This window comes from Coloeus monedula (assembly GCF_965178545.1).
Source record: "Coloeus monedula genome assembly, chromosome: 7".
In the NCBI taxonomy this organism is placed as follows: Eukaryota; Metazoa; Chordata; class Aves; order Passeriformes; family Corvidae; genus Coloeus; species Coloeus monedula.
Window position 1 is genome coordinate 17,497,270 of NC_138787.1, and position 18,086 is coordinate 17,515,355.

The 18,086-nt window shown below is 43.8% G+C and overlaps 1 protein-coding gene across 2 annotated transcripts in view; it reads left to right on the forward strand.

Annotated features, from left to right (window-relative positions):
* The window catches only part of PDE11A (phosphodiesterase 11A), a gene marked incomplete at both ends in the record, with an annotated part of 115,728 nt that overhangs the window by 1,955 nt on the left and 95,687 nt on the right, over positions 1 to 18,086 (forward strand). The window contains 2 exons of one of the 2 annotated variants that reach the window (XM_082285506.1): positions 2,877 to 3,695; positions 15,939 to 16,097. In XM_082285506.1, coding sequence (XP_082141632.1) covers positions 2,877 to 3,695; positions 15,939 to 16,097 — 978 coding nt within the window. Of the gene's footprint in view, positions 1 to 2,876; positions 3,696 to 15,938; positions 16,098 to 18,086 lie in introns of those variants that run through there. The other variant, XM_082285507.1, reaches the window with a different exon arrangement.

The following is an 18,086-nucleotide window of genomic DNA, read 5'->3' on the forward strand; positions in this document are numbered from 1 at the left end:
CTTTACAATTAAACTGCTACAGTAAATTGTTCACTATGTATTTCATGCAATGGAGACAACTACAGATTTACTTTCTTCAGTCTTGCCTGCTGTTTGAGAGACTGTCAATATGCAGATTTCTGATGTAATCAAATCCTATGCATAAAATCCCAGCAAATAAGCTAAAGATGCCGCAAGACTATCAAGGGCCTAGTTTATACCTAGGCTTACAGAAACACTAAGTTGTTTTTAGTGTTTACATACAGAACATACATACACACACAGTAGCCATTTTGTAGTAAACATTGGTGTGCGTGCTCAAACCAAACCTTACCACAGTGAGATGGTAAGAATTATTTGCATACAATTATTTCGCACCCAAGGTCTTCGCTTGAGAGCTGGGGGTACGCGCCGGGCTGGCCTCCAGCAGCTCATGCGATTTCTTTGTGCAAGTGGAGTGTTTGTGCCAGCGCTGCAAAACCGCAAATGCAGCTCGGGCTCGGGGCAGCACCGCCGGGGGCGGCTCAGCGGCAGCCCCGGGGCGGCTCGGGGACTCCGGGAGCGCCACCGGCCCTGTGACAGCGGCGGCTCAGCCCGAGGGGCTGCGCCCGCCGCCGCCTGTGAAACCCCTTTGCGTCACAGCTCCGGCAGCGCGCTCGGAAACGCTTACACAGCCTTGCCCTCGCCCAAGCTACCTGTACGGAAAGAGCTCGGCTTCTTTAGAGGTGCGAGCAGCTCGGGCACGACTCCCCTAGACCGTGTTCTCCGACCTCCCCGCCTTCCGCCCCCTCGCCCCGCAGCCCACTCGCCGCGGGTTCTGCAGCCGGGCGCCCTCCGCAAGTCGGGCGGGGCACGGTGCGGCGGGCCGAGAGCGGCCCTTCCCGGCCGCCGCGCACCGCCCAGGGCCGGGCTAGCGCCGGGCTAGCTCTCGGCTCCCTCCTCCGGCTCCCTCCTCCGGCCCCCGAGCGCCGGGGGCTGCTGCCGGGGGCTGCGCCCCCCGCCCCGGCTGCCCGCACGCCTGCGCGCCGCCCCCGCTGCCCTATTGCCGATGTGGGCTGGCGGCGGCGCGGTTTCTCAATGGAGCGCTCGTCCTCCTGCGGCAGCATCCCTGCGCGGCGGGGAGAGCCGGAGAACTGAATGAAACCACGCCGAGCGCGGGGGCAAGCACGGGGACCCAGCACGGGGACCCGCGGCGGCGAGAGAACTGCTGCTCAGCCTGCAACAGCGCGGGCACCGAGACTGGGAGTCGAAACCCTTTGTCCGTGGCTTCCTAAGCAGTCTCCGAGCTGCGCAAGCCGAAGCATCTGCACGGAGTCCCCGAGGGTGACCCCTACTGCCGCGAGAGACGCGGCGGTCCCCCGGGACACACACATAGCCCTTCCTCCTCGCTTCACACCCGCGCACCAGCCTGCGCTATCGACACGTGTCTCAAAAGTCCTCCCTCTCCTTGCAAGCACTGCCCGCACCCCGCGCCGTAAGGGGCTGCTGCAGGGGGAGGGTCCCCGGCAGGTCGGAATCTCGTCTGGTTGAAGGTTTGCCCGTGTGTTTTCCCAGCCACCCGAACTCCCATTCATGAATTTCTGAAGCCGCCTTCATTCAGGCTTTGGTGAGCGCATTAAAAACATTTTCACGTGTTAAGATCCATGACTGTTTTTTCAATCGCTTATGCGTAGGCATTGATTTAGCAATGAAAAGTGCTCCACGTGCGCATAAAAATAACCCTTGTCCGTCTGCCGGCTGTGGATGCAGTCGGTTTCCGTCTGGCAGCCAGTGATGCCCGAGCGGACACCCAGGAGCGCCTGGGCGCGCCCGCTCCCGCCGAGCTGCCCCGGGGGATAGTGGCTTGCGGCAGAAAGCCCTGGGCGGCTCCGGGCGGGCAGAGCCCACTGTGCCCCTCACACCCCGCGGGAGCCGTGCGCGCCGGGCAGAGTCGGGGCTCCGCACGGGTGAGGCTGTACGCAAATCAACTCAGTGATTCAAGAAACGGAATTCACTCAGGATTCTTGGAAGGGCTCCGTTTTCCTGCCTGTCTCCTGAAGTACTGAAGCAGCTCAGATAATGGTATAAATGAGAGCTCTTTAACGGGAGCGCTCCCATTACCTCCCGCCGCCTCTCCGGCGGACCGCGGGCAGGAGCCGCGGCGGGGTTCGTCCCTTCCCCGAACGTGGATCACAGACAAAAGGCCCCTCCCTTTCCCCCCGCACACTCCCCCGATATTGTTGAATGAAGCTCCCTAGCACAGCTCCCCACTGCCGGGGGTCCTCCCGCCGGGGACCCTGCGCGCCCCGCCCGCCCTGCCGAGGCGGCTGCTGCCAGGCGGGCGGCAGTGCCCCCCCCCCGCAGCGGGGCTTGCCAGCGCTCCCGGCCAGCTCTCCCTCCTACCCGCCTGCCCCCCCGCTCGGCTCACGCGTCCTCCCCTCCCTCCTTCTCAGTGGTCTGCCGGCTGGCTTACGCAGGAGCCGCCGCCAGCACTGACAGCACTTGGCAGAAGGGGTTTGCCCGAGCGCTCCCAGAGCATCTCCAGAGGCGCGGCGGCACCGCCTGCCCGACTCACCAGGGGAGCGAGCGGCCCAGAACCGGGAACCGAGGCCAGAGCTGGAGAAAGGCTGAAAACCTGGAAGCACAAAAAAATACCTAAAAAATACGAATAATACTACTACTAATAATAAAAAGTGGTGGGCAGGAAAAGGAGGTCGCGAGGGAAAGCAGAAGGCGAGAAGGAGGCGCGCCGCTGAGGAGGGGCCTGGGCAAGGGGCAGAAGCGGCCCCTCGCCGGGGCTGCCGGCATCCCCCGTGCTCCGGGGCGGCCGTCGGGGCGGCAGCAGCAGCACGTGGCGGCGGCGGGGCATGGCCAGCGACGGAGCTCCCGAGGCCTGAGCCGCCCCCGCCGCCGGCACCATGGCAGCCGCCGGCGATGCCGGCCTCGACGTGGCGGCGGTGGAAAGTTTCCTAGAGAGGCACCCGGAGCTGGTGGAGAAGTGGCTGCAGAGGAAGAACTCGCTCCCTAAAGCGCCTGCCGTCCCCGCCGTCCCCGCTGCCGGCCCGTCGGAGGAGCGGCGGAGCAGCGAGGGCCCCGCCGGGAGCTGGGGGAGCGCGGGCGGTCCCGGCGGTCCCGGCCCCGGTCCCAGCCCTGGGGGGCTGCAGCGCCGAGCGTCCCAGAAGGAGCTGCGGAAGAGCTTCGCCCGCTCCAAGGCTATCCACGTCAACCTCACCTACGACGAGCATGTGCACGCCCGAGCGCAGGAGCCGCTGAGCAGCGTGCGGCGGCGGGCGCTGCTGCGGAAAGCCAGCTCCTTGCCCCCCACCACCGCCCACATCCTCAGCGCCCTGCTGGAGTCCCGCGTCAGCCTGCCCCAGTACCCCCCCACCGCCCTGGACTACAAGCGCTACCTCAAGGAGCACAACGAGCGCCAGTTCTTCCTGGAACTGGTCAAGGACATCTCCAATGACCTGGACCTCACCAGCCTCAGCTACAAGATTCTCATCTTCGTCTGCCTCATGGTGGACGCGGACCGGGGATCCCTCTTTCTCGTAGAGGGAAGCTCCGCCGGCAAGAAGACCCTGGTCTCCAAGTTCTTCGATGTGCACGCCGGCACCCCGCTGCTGCCCTGCGGCTCCACCGAGGACAGCAACGAGGTGCAGGTGCCCTGGGGCAAGGGCATCATCGGCTACGTGGCGGAGCACGGAGAGACGGTCAACATTCCCGACGCCTACCAGGTAGGAGCCGGGCAGGCTCCCCCGGCCCGCGGCGGCGGAGGAGCCCCCGCCATCGCCTGGCCCTGCCTCCCCCCGGGGCGTCCCTCCTGCCGCCAGCCTCCCCCGCCGTGTCCCGGCCGGGAATGCCGCGGGTCTGCGCGGGGCGAGTGCCGACGGGACGCCGGGAAAGCGGGAGGGGAGGCCCCGCCTGGGTGGTCCATGGGGCTAAAGGGGCCCTACAATCGGCGCAGCAGTGCTCTGGATTTCGCAGGAGCGGTAGGAGGCTTCTTGTGTTTCCAAAGCATGTTTTGGAACCGGCTGAAAAAAAGTTTTAAAAAAATGCTTGTGACGGTCCCAATTATAATGTTCTTAAATTTCTGTCTCAATGTTCCCTGGCTGTCTGCTGCTGAAAAAATCTCACTGCTTTCAAAAGAGCATATATTTTCACCTTTGCATACCCACTCACCCCACATGGTATGTGTTTTCAAACCTATTCCTAGCAGTGATAATAGCCAGTGTCCTGTTCTTCTCCAACAGTTACTTTGTCCACCTTATAATTCTTTAGAGGCTTCAGTGTGAATTGTGAAAATGTAGTTCTGGCTTCAAGGCAGACATTGACCCCTGGCTTCAGCAGGGACAGACGAGCCTTTGCCCGAATGTGTCAATGTAGACCAGAGCCTTCAGTTTGCTGGCTTGAAATTTACCTCTCTTTCCGGGAGTCTGTTTCTAGTGTTTTTTTCTGTAAGACACTGTCAGCAATTGGGAGTTCTTGAGAAAATGAAGAATCACAAAATGACACGTTTTCTCAGTTAGGATATGGGAAAGCTTTAGAAAGGTGGGAGATGTAGGTCTTGAAGAATTTTAGTAGTAATCATTGCCCAGTGCCTTATTTTACTCTACAATAATAACTAAAACAATAAACAGTAAAGAATTGATGATGCTTTACAGCAGCCTACAAGGAAGAAACTTGAAAAATAAGATTTGGTTATTTTTGTTTTTTAAATACAGAAGAAGAAGAACCAGGGTATATGTATTTGGGGCTGAATATTTATTTATTTATTTGTCAAGCAGTATTTGAAAAACACTAGGCACCTCAGAGATCCAGACTGACAGAGGTTTCCAACCCACAGATTTCAAAGGGAATGGTAAAGATGCTCAGACTAAAATGAGTATTGGATCACCTTTGAAAAAAATTCAACTGTCTTCCTTTATTTTTTTCCGCTTTTTGCATTTTCTTTCATATTACACTTTTTCTTGCAATCTGTTTTTGTTACTTGCACTTGTAAAACTGTGCAATTCCCAGAATATCTGCTGTTGTAGGTGAAGCAGTATGTTCTCAGTAGTCCAAACTCACTAAACAGATAAAGGATATCTGAGTTTGGCTAGGAAGGAACCTGATCCCTCCTTCTAACTCTGGATAGCTCCAGCCACCTTTTATTTGGAGGTGAGAATGCCACTGGAAGGCCTGTGTTTTCTAGTCCTAGAGATGTATATTGTTCTAGTTTTTCTTCGGTGTTTGTTCACTTTGTGTTCCCTTCCCTGTGAAAAAGTCCAGCTTCTTTGAACAGTTTACTTTCTGTTTCATCCACAGGGAAAAGTGAAAAGCAATCCATCCACTTGCCATTCCCATTACACTTTTGTCTGGCTCTTATTCAAAATCAATTTAAATATTATAAATAATACACTTCATTGTATGTTTAAGCCCTAAGTACATTAGTTGCAGGAGATGGGCAAGTTCTAGTCCAAGTCCATCCTGTAATTACATCAAATGCAACTTACCTACTTTCAGTGGAGCTACTTCGATTGACTTTAGTGCAAATGAAGCTTAAGACCTTCCAACTGTAATGAAAGTTCTGCTTGATAATAAAACAGGGCCCTGCTTTCAGTTACATTTCTGAGTTAGTACAGTTTATCTTCTCTTACTTGGCAAGGATATATATCCATTGTGCATCATTAAAAGGAGACATTTCTAATTTAACGGTATAAAGAGCTCTATGGAAGCCCAGGTCCATGTGCGTGAAGAGGTGACAGCTGTTCCATTTCAGATCCTTGTAGTGCTCACAATGGAGCACTTTAAAAATTAATAAATATCATAATATTATTTTCTGCCACTGATAGTGAAAGTGTTTCATCAACTCTCAGGTAAAAAACCAGCACCACTAGAAAGCTCTGTCAGGTGGAGCTGAAGAAAAAGGGGTAACAGCAGAGCACCATTTTTTTTGTCCATTGAAGAGGGTTTCTACACTGGTGCTAACTGTTTGGCAAGAAAAGGCCTTACACAAGGTCAGAGGAACTTCTAGATTAATTTAAACTTAATTTGTTTGGTTTTTTAAATGAGCTAACTTGTTTAAAAAGAGGTAAACATACTTCCATATCATCAATTAGCTAGTTTACTGTATTGGGAAATTTATATTTATTCAATCATCTCTGTTTTCTCAGAGCCTGATCAAATACCAGTTGGAATTCTACCACTGAGTACAATTTGGGTTGCCTGCTTGTACTGTCAGCTACAACTGACATTAATGGGACTTCAGTGCAATCAACATCACATTTAAATGCTGTCATGTGTTCCATGCAGGCAGTCCCCTGTGCCCATCAGACTGATTGTTCCTGGAAGTATTTGTAAAGACTGGTTGTGTCATTATCAGTGTAGTATTTCAATCACACATTTCTTTTTCTAAAAAGAAAAAATACTAAAAAATGAAATCATTAATAGGATAGGGGTTTTCCACAGTCCAGGTGACTGTTACTGTTGTTGAGTGGGACTTTCAAAATCTGTTCATGTGAACAATCTTTCTTAATTCAATAAACATACATAGATACAAGGTTTGGAATTAATGTTACGTATTGAGGACTGTATAATAATCACTTCTTTTAATACTAAACAATGACCATATAAGATGTCACAGTGGTTTAATTTATGAAGTTCAGCTCTGACTGAACAAACTTCTGGAGGCTCACAGCAATAGCAAATTTGACAAGTAGTTTATGGAAAGGTTTAGATGAATGTCATATGACATTCAAAAGTTGCACAATTTCATTCGTGGCATTAAAAGCTTTATTTATTACATTGCAAAGTCATTTGCTGAAAGTGAGTTTATAATTTTAACAGTTTGTAACATGCATGATCTAATCTGCACCAGTTAGCAGTACAGAGAATTTGAGAAAGGAAAGCAATTAGATACTTTCTTTGCATTTTCACTTTGAAGCCAGTCTAAAACTCTTTCTCCTGAAATTAATCCAGTTGAATTGTAAATCAAAGTTTCAGTCACTTTAAGTTCTAAAATAAGGCCTTGGACACCCCCATATGTAAATTTTGGGAAGGATTTCTGACTCCCTTTTCATATGGGTATAATGCACTGTATCTTGAGCACACGTGTTGGAAGAATCAGGTCATACTGGCAAGGAAATTTGGGGTCTAAATGTCCATTGAGGCTCCTTTTGACAGAGAACAGATGTAGCTTCCGTCGTCATATATGAAGACCATTAAGCCTTTTGTAAGTACACAGACAGAGACCATTACCTGTAGTTCTTAGAAGCTGTTTACAAATTTGAGATTTTTTCCTATTTGAAGCTGTGGATTTTTTTATGTCATCCATTCTTCACACAGGAGATCCACGATGTTTAGCTGAAATTACTGATAATTACAATTTTGTTCCATCTTCTAGAGCAGTATTTAAATAATAAACATTTTAAATTACAGGTAATATTTGGCTATTGTTACACCTTTAGGTGTCCAAAAATTAGGAAACAATTTAATGGCATCCTAAATCCTCCTAACTAGTGGAAAAAATATTACCCTCTAGAATAGTAAGCATATATCAGAAAGCGGTGAAAAACGTGTTCTGCCATTTTCCGGTGTCAGCTGAATAAAGTTTCTGCACATCTTATGTTACATTTGGAATTTTAAAAGTAGCTTTCAAAGACAGAAGACAGAAATGGCTTACCCAGATGGATGTTTTAATAAAGCATGTAGCAAAGAGAAGAAATATTAAATGAAGTCATGCAAAGACATGGGGTTTGTATCTTACAGAAAGTGCCATAAAATATGGCCAGAGTTACTTTTCAATACAGCTCGAGTCTTTAAAAAGAAAATGTAACTATGTTACTGCAACTGAAATCAGGGAAAGTAAGAAACAAATCGAGCTCTCTTTGTACTGGACTCTCTTGTTGCCTCTTTCAAGCCTAGGCCAAGTGTAACAGAGTTAATGCACACACAGCCTTTCGCAGCAACTTCTAAACGTCCTTGAATACCTGGGTACAGGCATGGGTGTTGTCTTTTTCATGCCCTCCTGGTGAGCTCTGAGCATTCAGTGTCTCCTGCTGTGCCAGGACAGAATCACGGAGTTACTGCTCAGGGGTGCAAACCTTTGAGCCTGGGAGGGTTGTGTGGGGCTGGCTGTGGGTGTAGAAGGTCAAGAAGAGGCATGAGCCACGTTTCCTCACACGGGGTAGCTGTTTGTCATCATCAGTATTAACAGCGAGCCTCTCTCAGTTTTGAAGAGCAGTTAAAGTACTAAAACCCTGTGGCCTGGGAGGTTCAGCTCTGCAGCTGGAAGCACTTATCACTGTTCTACTCAGCAGCACTGGGCAGTGGCACCAACAACAGCTGTATTCATTTCAGTGTTGACTCTTAACAAGGACAGAGGTTGCTCTTAAAAGAGCAAAGATCCTAAGACCTGGCAAGCAGAATACACAGTGGTCTTTAAAATTTCCATGTAATACAGATAAAAGGTAAAACCCAAACTTCCTTTGCTGTACATTAAATATGGCTAGGAAGTACCATTGGAGATAACTGCAACAGTAAAAACTAAGGTGCTCTGATGTGCTTTGCAGAAAAGGACACTCCAGCCCATCATGCTAAATTTAGGAAAACTTGAAATTCTAAGTACAAGTCCGTAAATTGATGAAGGGGTTCTGTAATTATCCCTGTGTCTGCAGCCCAGTGGCTGTGAACATGCCCTTCATCCTTTGTGTCACAGTGGTGCTGGTCTGAGAGAGAAGGATCTTTCTATAGGAGGGAGCTCCTGGGAGGGAAGGGCAGAGAGCCCTCGAGGCAGCAGCTGAGGACATCTCTTCACCTCCTGTCACCTCCCTCACTCCTCCATAAGTCTTCTTCTTTGGGAGCAGTTTCTGACTGATGCATAAAATGTCCTGAGACCTTCCCAGGTCACACCACCACGACTCTCTGGAGGCGCCTGCCAGAGGCAGGAGCTTCTGGCTGACACCAGGGACATGTAGAGGGACACTTGTCCAAAGCAAAGGCTCAGTTGTTTCATGTCCCCGTGCTGCTACTGTGGATCCCCAGGACAGACAGGGCTGGGCAGTGCAGCATACACTGCTGATGGCAGCCCTCAGGTATCGTGAGGAGTCACATCTTGCCTCCACACTTCTGTGAGCAGGTGAGGTTGCCTCCCCCACCAGGCAGGCAGTGGCCTGTCCTCCAGAGTTGCTCAGTCATTACGCCATGGATCCTCACCACCTGTTTGCTGTCCCAGGTGTACCCATCATGGATGTGATGCTGAGATAGTTTGGGATGAGTAGAAGGTGGGCCAGCAGTGGCTGTGCTCAGGGTGCCCAGGGGGGATTTCTTTGCTACAAGTCCCTGTACTGGTCCCCAGCTCGCCCTCCTGCAGCAGGTCCCAGATCCCTGGGCTGTTGGCCCTGCAGAGCTTTGGCAGGAAAAGCTTTTTGGAGAGCTGGGGTGGTTTTCCTTTTGGTAAGCTGGTAGACGTTAACTGGTTTATTGCTTGGCTGATCCATCTCTCTGAAGAGTACAGATGTTTTCAGGGTTTTTTTTTTACCTCAGACGTTCTAGAATGTCTTTGTAGAACAGATGTGAAACTGGTGACACTCTGTGGCATATAGTTCCTCATGAGAAGGCAGTATATATATATTTGATGAGAGCAGGTCAGTGACTAGGAGAAAAAACTGAAAGATTTGGCCCTTCAAATTTTAGCTGAAGTCCTGTTACAGGCACAAGACTGAGTAAAGCTGTAGTTTTGTGTGGTAAATGATTTTGGTGTTCTGCTTGATTGGCTTTCAATTTTTCCAAACAAATGGATATTTCATTTTGGTTATTTACAGTTATATGCTATTGCATATCTTTTCTATAGAATAACAAATTTAAGAAGTATACATGCATCATTATGCAAGTTAATTTGTTTTACTTTTCTAAAACAACCCTATTGACAAACTATGAAAAATAAATGACTTAAAGTAATGGCTCAGCAGTTATGAGTTAACAGGGCAACAGCAACTCTGTGCAGTCTGAGCTTCATGTCTCTACACTGCACACTTAAAAATGAGTGCTGCTTTGTTAATAACAAACACTACTGCTTTGTCACAATAAGATATTTTTGATTTTTTATTCAAGAATCCTATTACACTGCTGCTGTAACACTTGAAACTGTGTTGCCCACCTGAGTAATCTCCAGCAGGTGCTAGGTTTAAACCCATACACAGATTTTTCTTGAAACACCCAGGAGTCTTGTTGGTTTCCTTGCTCAGAGGAGTATTAGCTTTTTAAAGCCACCTGTGTGTATATGTCTTGTTTAAAGAATCATGACTATTTAGGAGGTCAGCACTAAGCTGTGTCCCAAAGAAACGTTGGAACAAGAAGGGAACATGGGCATGGTTATAGTTGGTGCCCAGTGCAGCATCAGTCAGGGCTGGTACAGGAGGAGAGAGAGAACCACTATGATGGAGTAACCAGGTGTCATCTCTAAATATTGAAAATTAGATGGAAGATATTTTTCTTTGTAAACAATTTCTTTAATAGTGATACAGTCAGACTAGAAGCGTACAGAATCTGCTGTACATAAGACCACAACTTGACTCACTGTTGTGCTATTGGTGACCTAACTGGAGTTAGTTTTGAAGGAAGAAAACAAAAACCTTATGTGATGGATCTGGGTGATGTCCTACAGAGGAATATTTTCTGACCCCTACTCCTGATCAGTTCCGACTATGAAGCGTGAACTGTAATTATGCTTATTAGCTAGGCACTCATGTTTGCAGACTTGCTAGTGCTTATACAGTCATTTACTCCTCTTCAAGAATATTATGTGATTTTTTTTCACATTAATTATGTGCAAGTCATAATTAGACAAATATGCATTGTTACTAATGTCAGTTGTCAAACTAATAAATGAAACAGTGGTCAGAAATGGGTAAAAATCATATGAGACACTCCCATCAATCAAACTAAACAAAGCCCCAAACTCCTGACATATGCAGGGGGGTAAAAAAACCACCAAAAAACTTCTAGTATTGCATTGTTGCAAATCAACACATTTTTTGTTTTTTCGAAGTAAGCTACTTTATAAATTCAGACTATATATGGTCTTAGTTTTAAATCTGGAACTTAAAAATTTTTGAGCATCAGTGTTCTTTCCTTTTATAAGAATTGTTTTGGGAATAAAGAAGTAAGAGTTGGCTGAGCTGTTTCATGTGTCCTATCTGTTGTAGTAATTTTATCTTATAAAAAATATTGCTGTCACTGTATAAATAGTCAAAATATAACTGGATTGTGCTTATTTACTTGGGAGAATTAGGTTTGTTATGCTGCTGCCTGGTACTAGTTTGTTCTCCTGCTGCTTTTGTCTCTGGGGATTTTGGGGGAGATGACAGGAGTAGCTGAGCAGTCCTTACATGGAAGTCCCTTCAGAGATTGCTTTATTACTTGTGTTTTGTGTGTGAGTTTCTTGTCTACAAGGTTTCCCCATATCTCCTTTAGTGGTTCATTGCTTGGGTTTTGTTTCCTGTTTATGCACAATATAATTTGCACCATATGGGATTTTTAGAAAAGTGTGTCTAAAACAGAGTGCATGCCTTAATTTTTTTTATTTGTAGTTAGCTTTTTTAATGTTAAGCTTTGAATCTGGAGAACCTGCTGTCTTTTAGATTGCTCTTTCTCGTTTCTTGCTCTTTTTGCTTTCTATAAAAGCTTATGTATTATACTTACAGGAAGCGTGATTAAGAAAGTGAATTGAATTATGAAATCTTCCAACTTCAATTTCTTTATTTTTGTAAAGGCTCTTAGAGGACAGCTTTCTATAAATTCACTCAAACTTGTCTATCCCATGCAGTTTGGTACTACAGTAATACTCAGGTATTAACAATATTGTCATACTACTTGTCTTAGTTATTTTTGATACAACTTAGCAACTTAATCAGTAATTTAAATACACTATCATCCGGGAAATTTTGATGCAAGTTTATATGCTTTTTAATATAACCCTTTCTAAAGAAAAAAACAAAGCAACAACAAAAAATGGTGCAGTAAGTGGTAAAATATAATAGGCCAGGCCTGTTAATTGAACATTTTTTGTCGTGTTCTCTTCTGCGTGATAAAAAGATTTGAAAAGTGTTTTCAAATCATAAAATCAGAAATGGCTTTCTCTTTTAGCTGTCAGCTTTGGCTGAGGCATTTGGTGCATTTCAGTAGGTTAAACACTTTTCCTTAGATATTGGACAAAGAGGAAGTGGCTTTGTCATGAAGACTTAATTCCTGGAAATGTTGGGAAGCAGATTTCATCCTCCATTATAATATTTGAGTCTTAGCTAACTTGGGTTAGGGTTACACTTTTTTCTGTTTTTCTAAGTCATGGTAATAATGCTTACATAAAATGTATTCATTTTGATAAGGTTATAAAAAGACATGTTTTCTTTTCAAGTTCAAAGAGTTACCCCACATTTGAAAAAGACAGAAAAACCCAGTGAAACTTGTATGTTTGCTAACAACATATGAACTACCTACTGTAACTGAAAATCAACACCAAAAGGCAGTTGGGGAAACTGCTCAGAAGCCAAAACTTTAGTTGAAAGTTGAGATTCTGATAATATATGATTCTAGAATACTAATGGAAAAAAAAGCCTTTCTGTACCTTAATCTGGTCTTATACAGAATAAAACCTTGAAGATATTTGTCTGGTTTCATTCACTGGCAATCTTCAAATATGTCCAGAAAACTGGGACTACATTGTTTCTGTGCAGGTAACTGAAATACCAGCTCTTGTATTGATGGATCAAACTTGCTCTCTTCTGTGTCTTTACTTGATCATCACCTTTCACAGGGTAACATTTACAACCAATAAATATCCTTAAGGCTAGGATAGGGTTTGTCCTACAGAGTAACTTTTTCTTGATGGCAGATGTAAAATTCCAGTTAAAAGTGCCTCAGCCTTCACATTTTTAATATCTCTATGTAGAAAACTCATTATATAGAAGCAGTAAAACCAGGTATGTTTGGTTTTAGTAATGTTTTAAACAGTCAGTGGAAGACTTTAATTCATGAGCATTCTTGCATGAAAATACTGTAAGTACACTTAGAATTATGGGGAAGTCTCTCTCTCAAAAGTTTTTGTTTAGTCTGCCCCTGATTTCTGAATATATAACTTAATTGTAAAAAACTTAAAAGCAAGTGCTGCATTGCTGTCATAAACACTGATAATTCTTACTACCCAGGAGCCTGGTGCAAATGAGGACCCCGTCATGTTGCAGGCTTTTCCAACATGTGGGGATAATTCAGTTTATATCTCAAAATGTTTGCAATCTGACAAAGAGCTTCTCTCTGATTTACCAGCTTTGTTATCAGCTGCTAAACAGGCCTCCTTGCTCAAGGTTACTACCCTGTGAGGAGAGGGAGGTATAAATTTTGTCCAAGCTTCTTGGCCATCACAGTTCACACTTGGATCTTGAGATTTTTATTGGTACTGTTAAACTCAGTAAAACTTCTCTGTTAGATCCTGCCATGTATGTCCTGTTATGACAATACTTGATGAAAGAAGAGAGTGTGGGGATAAGAGGTTTGGAACATAATGCAGGTCATCCAGTCATTCTGTTCTCTATGCATATTGCATGGTCCAGCAATAGCAATGTTGCCAGGAGCAGCATTTTATTTTGTTCACTTATCTCTCCTCATCACTTTCTCCAGTGTCATCCAAATGAAATTCTGGCATGCTTTTCCACAAAAGATTAGGGATAGGTTCACTTCACATCTTGATGATTCTCAGCTTTTACCAAGTCAGTGAGTTTTTTCTCGATAACGGCTAATTTTTCCAATTAAATGCATTAACTTTCTTAGACTACTGTACCTTTAGTTTCAACTCCAAGATATTTTATACCCTTCTGCAAAAGGTCATCTGGTTCTCTAGCATCAGTGGATATAATCTGATACTTGCTTCCTCCTAGTGTAGAGGTTCCAGGGAGAGACACAAACAGGAAACTTCCATGATCTGCCTGAAAAGAGAAGCAATGCAGCAGGAGCGAGGTGTACATTAAAGGAAACACCAGCACTTTTCAGGCTGCTAATCCCTCCTGTGTCTCTAGTACTCCATAGCATCCATTGAGGAACACTTGCTCCATAGCTCATCACTGCTAAGTGTTGCCAGCACTGGCAGCTGTAGGGCTGATACAGCTGGATCTCATTCAGACAGGTTCACCAGCCCCTCTCCTGTGTACCACCACCCCCTGCAGATCAAGCAGCATTTTTTTATGTTAATCTTGAGGCCTGTTGAAAAGGCAATGATTACATGTATCAGTTGTATGGAGTGTATCCAGATAAGGAAATCTCAACTCACTTTTGGTGTGACCAACAGCTGTTTCTTTCAGTTAAACTGCCCCTTGAAGGTTTACTTTTTTGTAAGGCCCACTAGGTATCAATCAACAACAGTATTGCTGCTCAAGGCACACTGTTGTTTCAGTGTTCTCCCCGTGTATTCTGTTTTGCTTGGTGCAAAATAAGTAGAGCAGGGACTGACTTCAGTAGCACAAAATACATTATCAATATTTCAGCAACAATTGCTAATTCCAAATAGTAGTTCAGACATTATCAGGAAGTACTGGAAGAAATGTTTAATTTATTCATTAGTGAAGCCTACTGTGTGATAATTGCACTGCATTTTCCTTTCTTCTGTTGTAGAAGAACCGTATCTTTCTAGGCAGGATTCTCTACCTGTGCAGAAAAGTTCAGCTTCTATTGAAGTTGATATAAAAGTGTTCAGAAGCATATGGAAAGATGACAAGATCAGACAGATTTGTGTTCTTGATGCTGTTATTAAAAAACATCCATCATGGGAGTTCTGGTTCTCCCAAAGAATTTGTTGGGTATGTTTGGTATTAATTCCTTGTGCTTGAAATGTTGGAAAATGTGCAATAGGTAATAAAGTAGCCAAATGTAATGTTAATCTTTATAATGGGTAAGAATAGAGCATTTCTAAATCATGTCTCAAGGTGACTAGAAGAGACTATTTTGATAGCATCTGGAATTTGCAACAGGGAAATAGAAATCGATATAAAATTGTCAAGAAAAAAAATGGTCAGGTTTTAGTATCAGTAAAATTTTAATGAAATCGTTATCACAATCAAATTAAGCACTGCGTGGATTGTTTTCATGACTTGAGACAATATGGGCATTTTTTCACAGCCAATATTGTTTAAACTTTTGAAAACAAAAAGTTGTGCTTAATTTTGTACAACAGCTTAGTTCCCTCATGTTAGTAGAGTCTGAACTGGCTATAACTATTGTCTGAAGCACAAATGCTCTTCACCCTGGAGGAACCGAGCTGCTGAAAAGCAGTAATTTCCTCTCTGGCTGATAGAAGATCTGTTGAAGACTATGCTCTACCAAGATGAACAAAAGTGATGTCAGCATTACCTCCTAACTTTTCAGCCTCCTTTGAGTTACTTTATGATCTGCACTTTGGGCTTTACTGTTCCAGAGAATGGATTGCTGCACTGTGCTTTTTTTTGAACAGGGACATTCCTGTACTTAGTTTCCAGAAAGAGCTGAGGTTTTTACTGTATTTCTTTGAGACCGTGTTTGTACTACATTGCAATACTAGTCCACATAACCAGTCTTGCTTGAACAGACAGAAATGGGGCCAAAAAGAGTCTCCATTAACTTGACAGAGACACTGTGAGCATCTACAGAACATGGGTGTGAAACGGCAGCAGGGCCTAGCAGAAGTGCATACGGATGATCACGTTACTAATGGCAGGTATCAGCCTTGGCTGACATTCTTCTAACTGACACATAAATGTGGGACTTCTGTGAATGTGACTGTGTAATGGTAAGCCTTGTACTGATCCCCTGAGAAAAGTGAGGAGAAACAGCTAATAAAGAATAGGCTGGTAACAGAGAAGCAACAGCATAATGCTACTGAAAAATACCGTATTGGACATCAAGAAAAGTACTTTGCTGTCTGAAGAAAGCTTAGATATATGAAATGGATGTTAATGCTTCCTTATTTTCTTTTGAAGGATCGACGCTTTAATGATGAGATTGACAAACTGACGGGATACAAGACAAAGTCACTCTTGTGCATGCCCATAAGAAACAGTGATGGAGAGATTATTGGTGTTGCCCAAGCAATAAATAAGACTCCAGGAGGTGCCCCTTTTTCTGATGATGATGAAAAAGTAAGATTACCTTTACTTTTGCATGCTTTCTAAATTTTTTCTCTAATTCAGTAGACTTGTCTAGAGAGACTTAATCTAAATTAGTAAATAGCACATAATTTGTGTTAACAATTTTTTTAGAAGTGCATAAGATAAAGTGTACATTTTTGTTGTTTGCAATAGAAAATGTAATAGAAATAAGAAAGGGAAAAAAATAGAAAACCTGTTCTGTAAATGTGTCAGTTCCTCTGGCTGAAACTTCAACTTAATCTTTTGCAGAACTTTTTCATGTAGTAGATTTTAGTAGAAAGACTTTTTTAATTTTTGAAAACTTGACCTGTAAGAATTAGTTTGGGGGGGAAACTATCACAGAGATACTCCTAAGGCTGCTGACTCTACAAATCAAGATCTTCTCTTAGTACTTTCCTTGGGATAAATGCCTGTAGCATATTCAAAAGAAATTTTATTTTAGAGGAAATTATGCATATACAAATCTATTATTCTAAAATATTTGAGACTTGCAAATACCCATGAAAGGACAAAGACGATGGGAAGGAACACCAGGTATGTATATGTCAGGTGGAATTTGGAGGGTAAAGTAAGCTCAAAAGGCAGGAAAGTAGAAGTATCTGCAAAAAAGGAACTTGAATTAAAGACAGCAGGGAAAATAGGAAATGGTGCTGTTGAAGGTAAATGTATTCAGCTGACCTTGGAGGGAAAATGTGCACAAAGCCAAAATGTGACTGGGGAGGAACAGAACTGCAACTCTGTCAGCCCAGGAGAGAGAAATGGAATCTCCTTTAAGCATGTAATAGGGAACTACTCTTCTATGTATTCAAATAGCATTGAATCTCATTTTTGTGGAAGTGTAGTTAGAGGTAGACTTTTCCTCCAAAAAGCTCTTTAGATTGATTCAAATGCAGTTGATGTTATACACCCTTTTTTTTTTTTTTTTCCATAAAATTAATTGACTCTTAATTTTTGTTTCTGCAAGGTGTTTGTGTAACTGATTCGGCATAGTGATTTAGTTTGAATTAACTGACTTTAAATATAACTCTCAATTTTTGGATGGTACTTTATCTGAAGTTATCCAGTACTTCTTAAATTCCTTCTTTAGAAATAGGAATAGGTTGCTTCTGAATTACTTTTGATTCTTGAGAATCTTGGATGTTTAAAATTGATTTATTAACAATGTATGCCTTAGTAGCTAACTACATGCGAATTAAACCTTCTCTGAACAGGGTATTTAGCACTTCATTTTTAGTACTGTCCTTGTAAAGGGAATTTTGTTTAAAATGCAGCTTTTATCATGGATCCTACATTTGATTTTCATACATTCAACTAGCAAAACAACTGTGTACATGTGAATTGTGTATTATATAAATATTCTAATATACAAATATGCTTCCATTCAGTGACTTCCAAATATTATCTAAACATCAGCAAATTGCCCATACTTGGTCATTTTAATTTTTTCCTAGTAATTTATATCACTGCTATAAGCCTGTATGTTAGAACTCTTCACGAGTACATTGAATGGGTTCTGACATGTAGATTTTATGGAAAAGTAAATGAGAACATAACCATCATTTTGCCCTGTAATAGATCTTGGATTTAATGAGGCCTGGCAGTCCATGTACTGTTATTTCAAAACCCATGCTTTTAAGTTTTTTTCACTCAGTTGGAAACCTAGAGAGCATGATATACCTCTGGGAAGCAAGAGAGCACATACTTTCAGGAGAACTGTCTTGCAGGATTAGCAAGCAGGATTTTTTAATCGTAATATCAACATAGATATTTGTAAGGAAAAGGAGGCAGGTGGAAACTGAGAAAGCCTTTACAGAATAAGAGAAGAAAACTGGGGTAGCCTGGGTATTGAGGTGACTTGTGCAGAAAAGTCTGGTAAGTAGCTGGTGAAAGACCTATATGCAGCTTATGTTGATATTACAGTTTCTGATGATCAGCAGCTTCAGAATGGTTAGAAAATGAAAATGTAAAACAGCAGTCTTT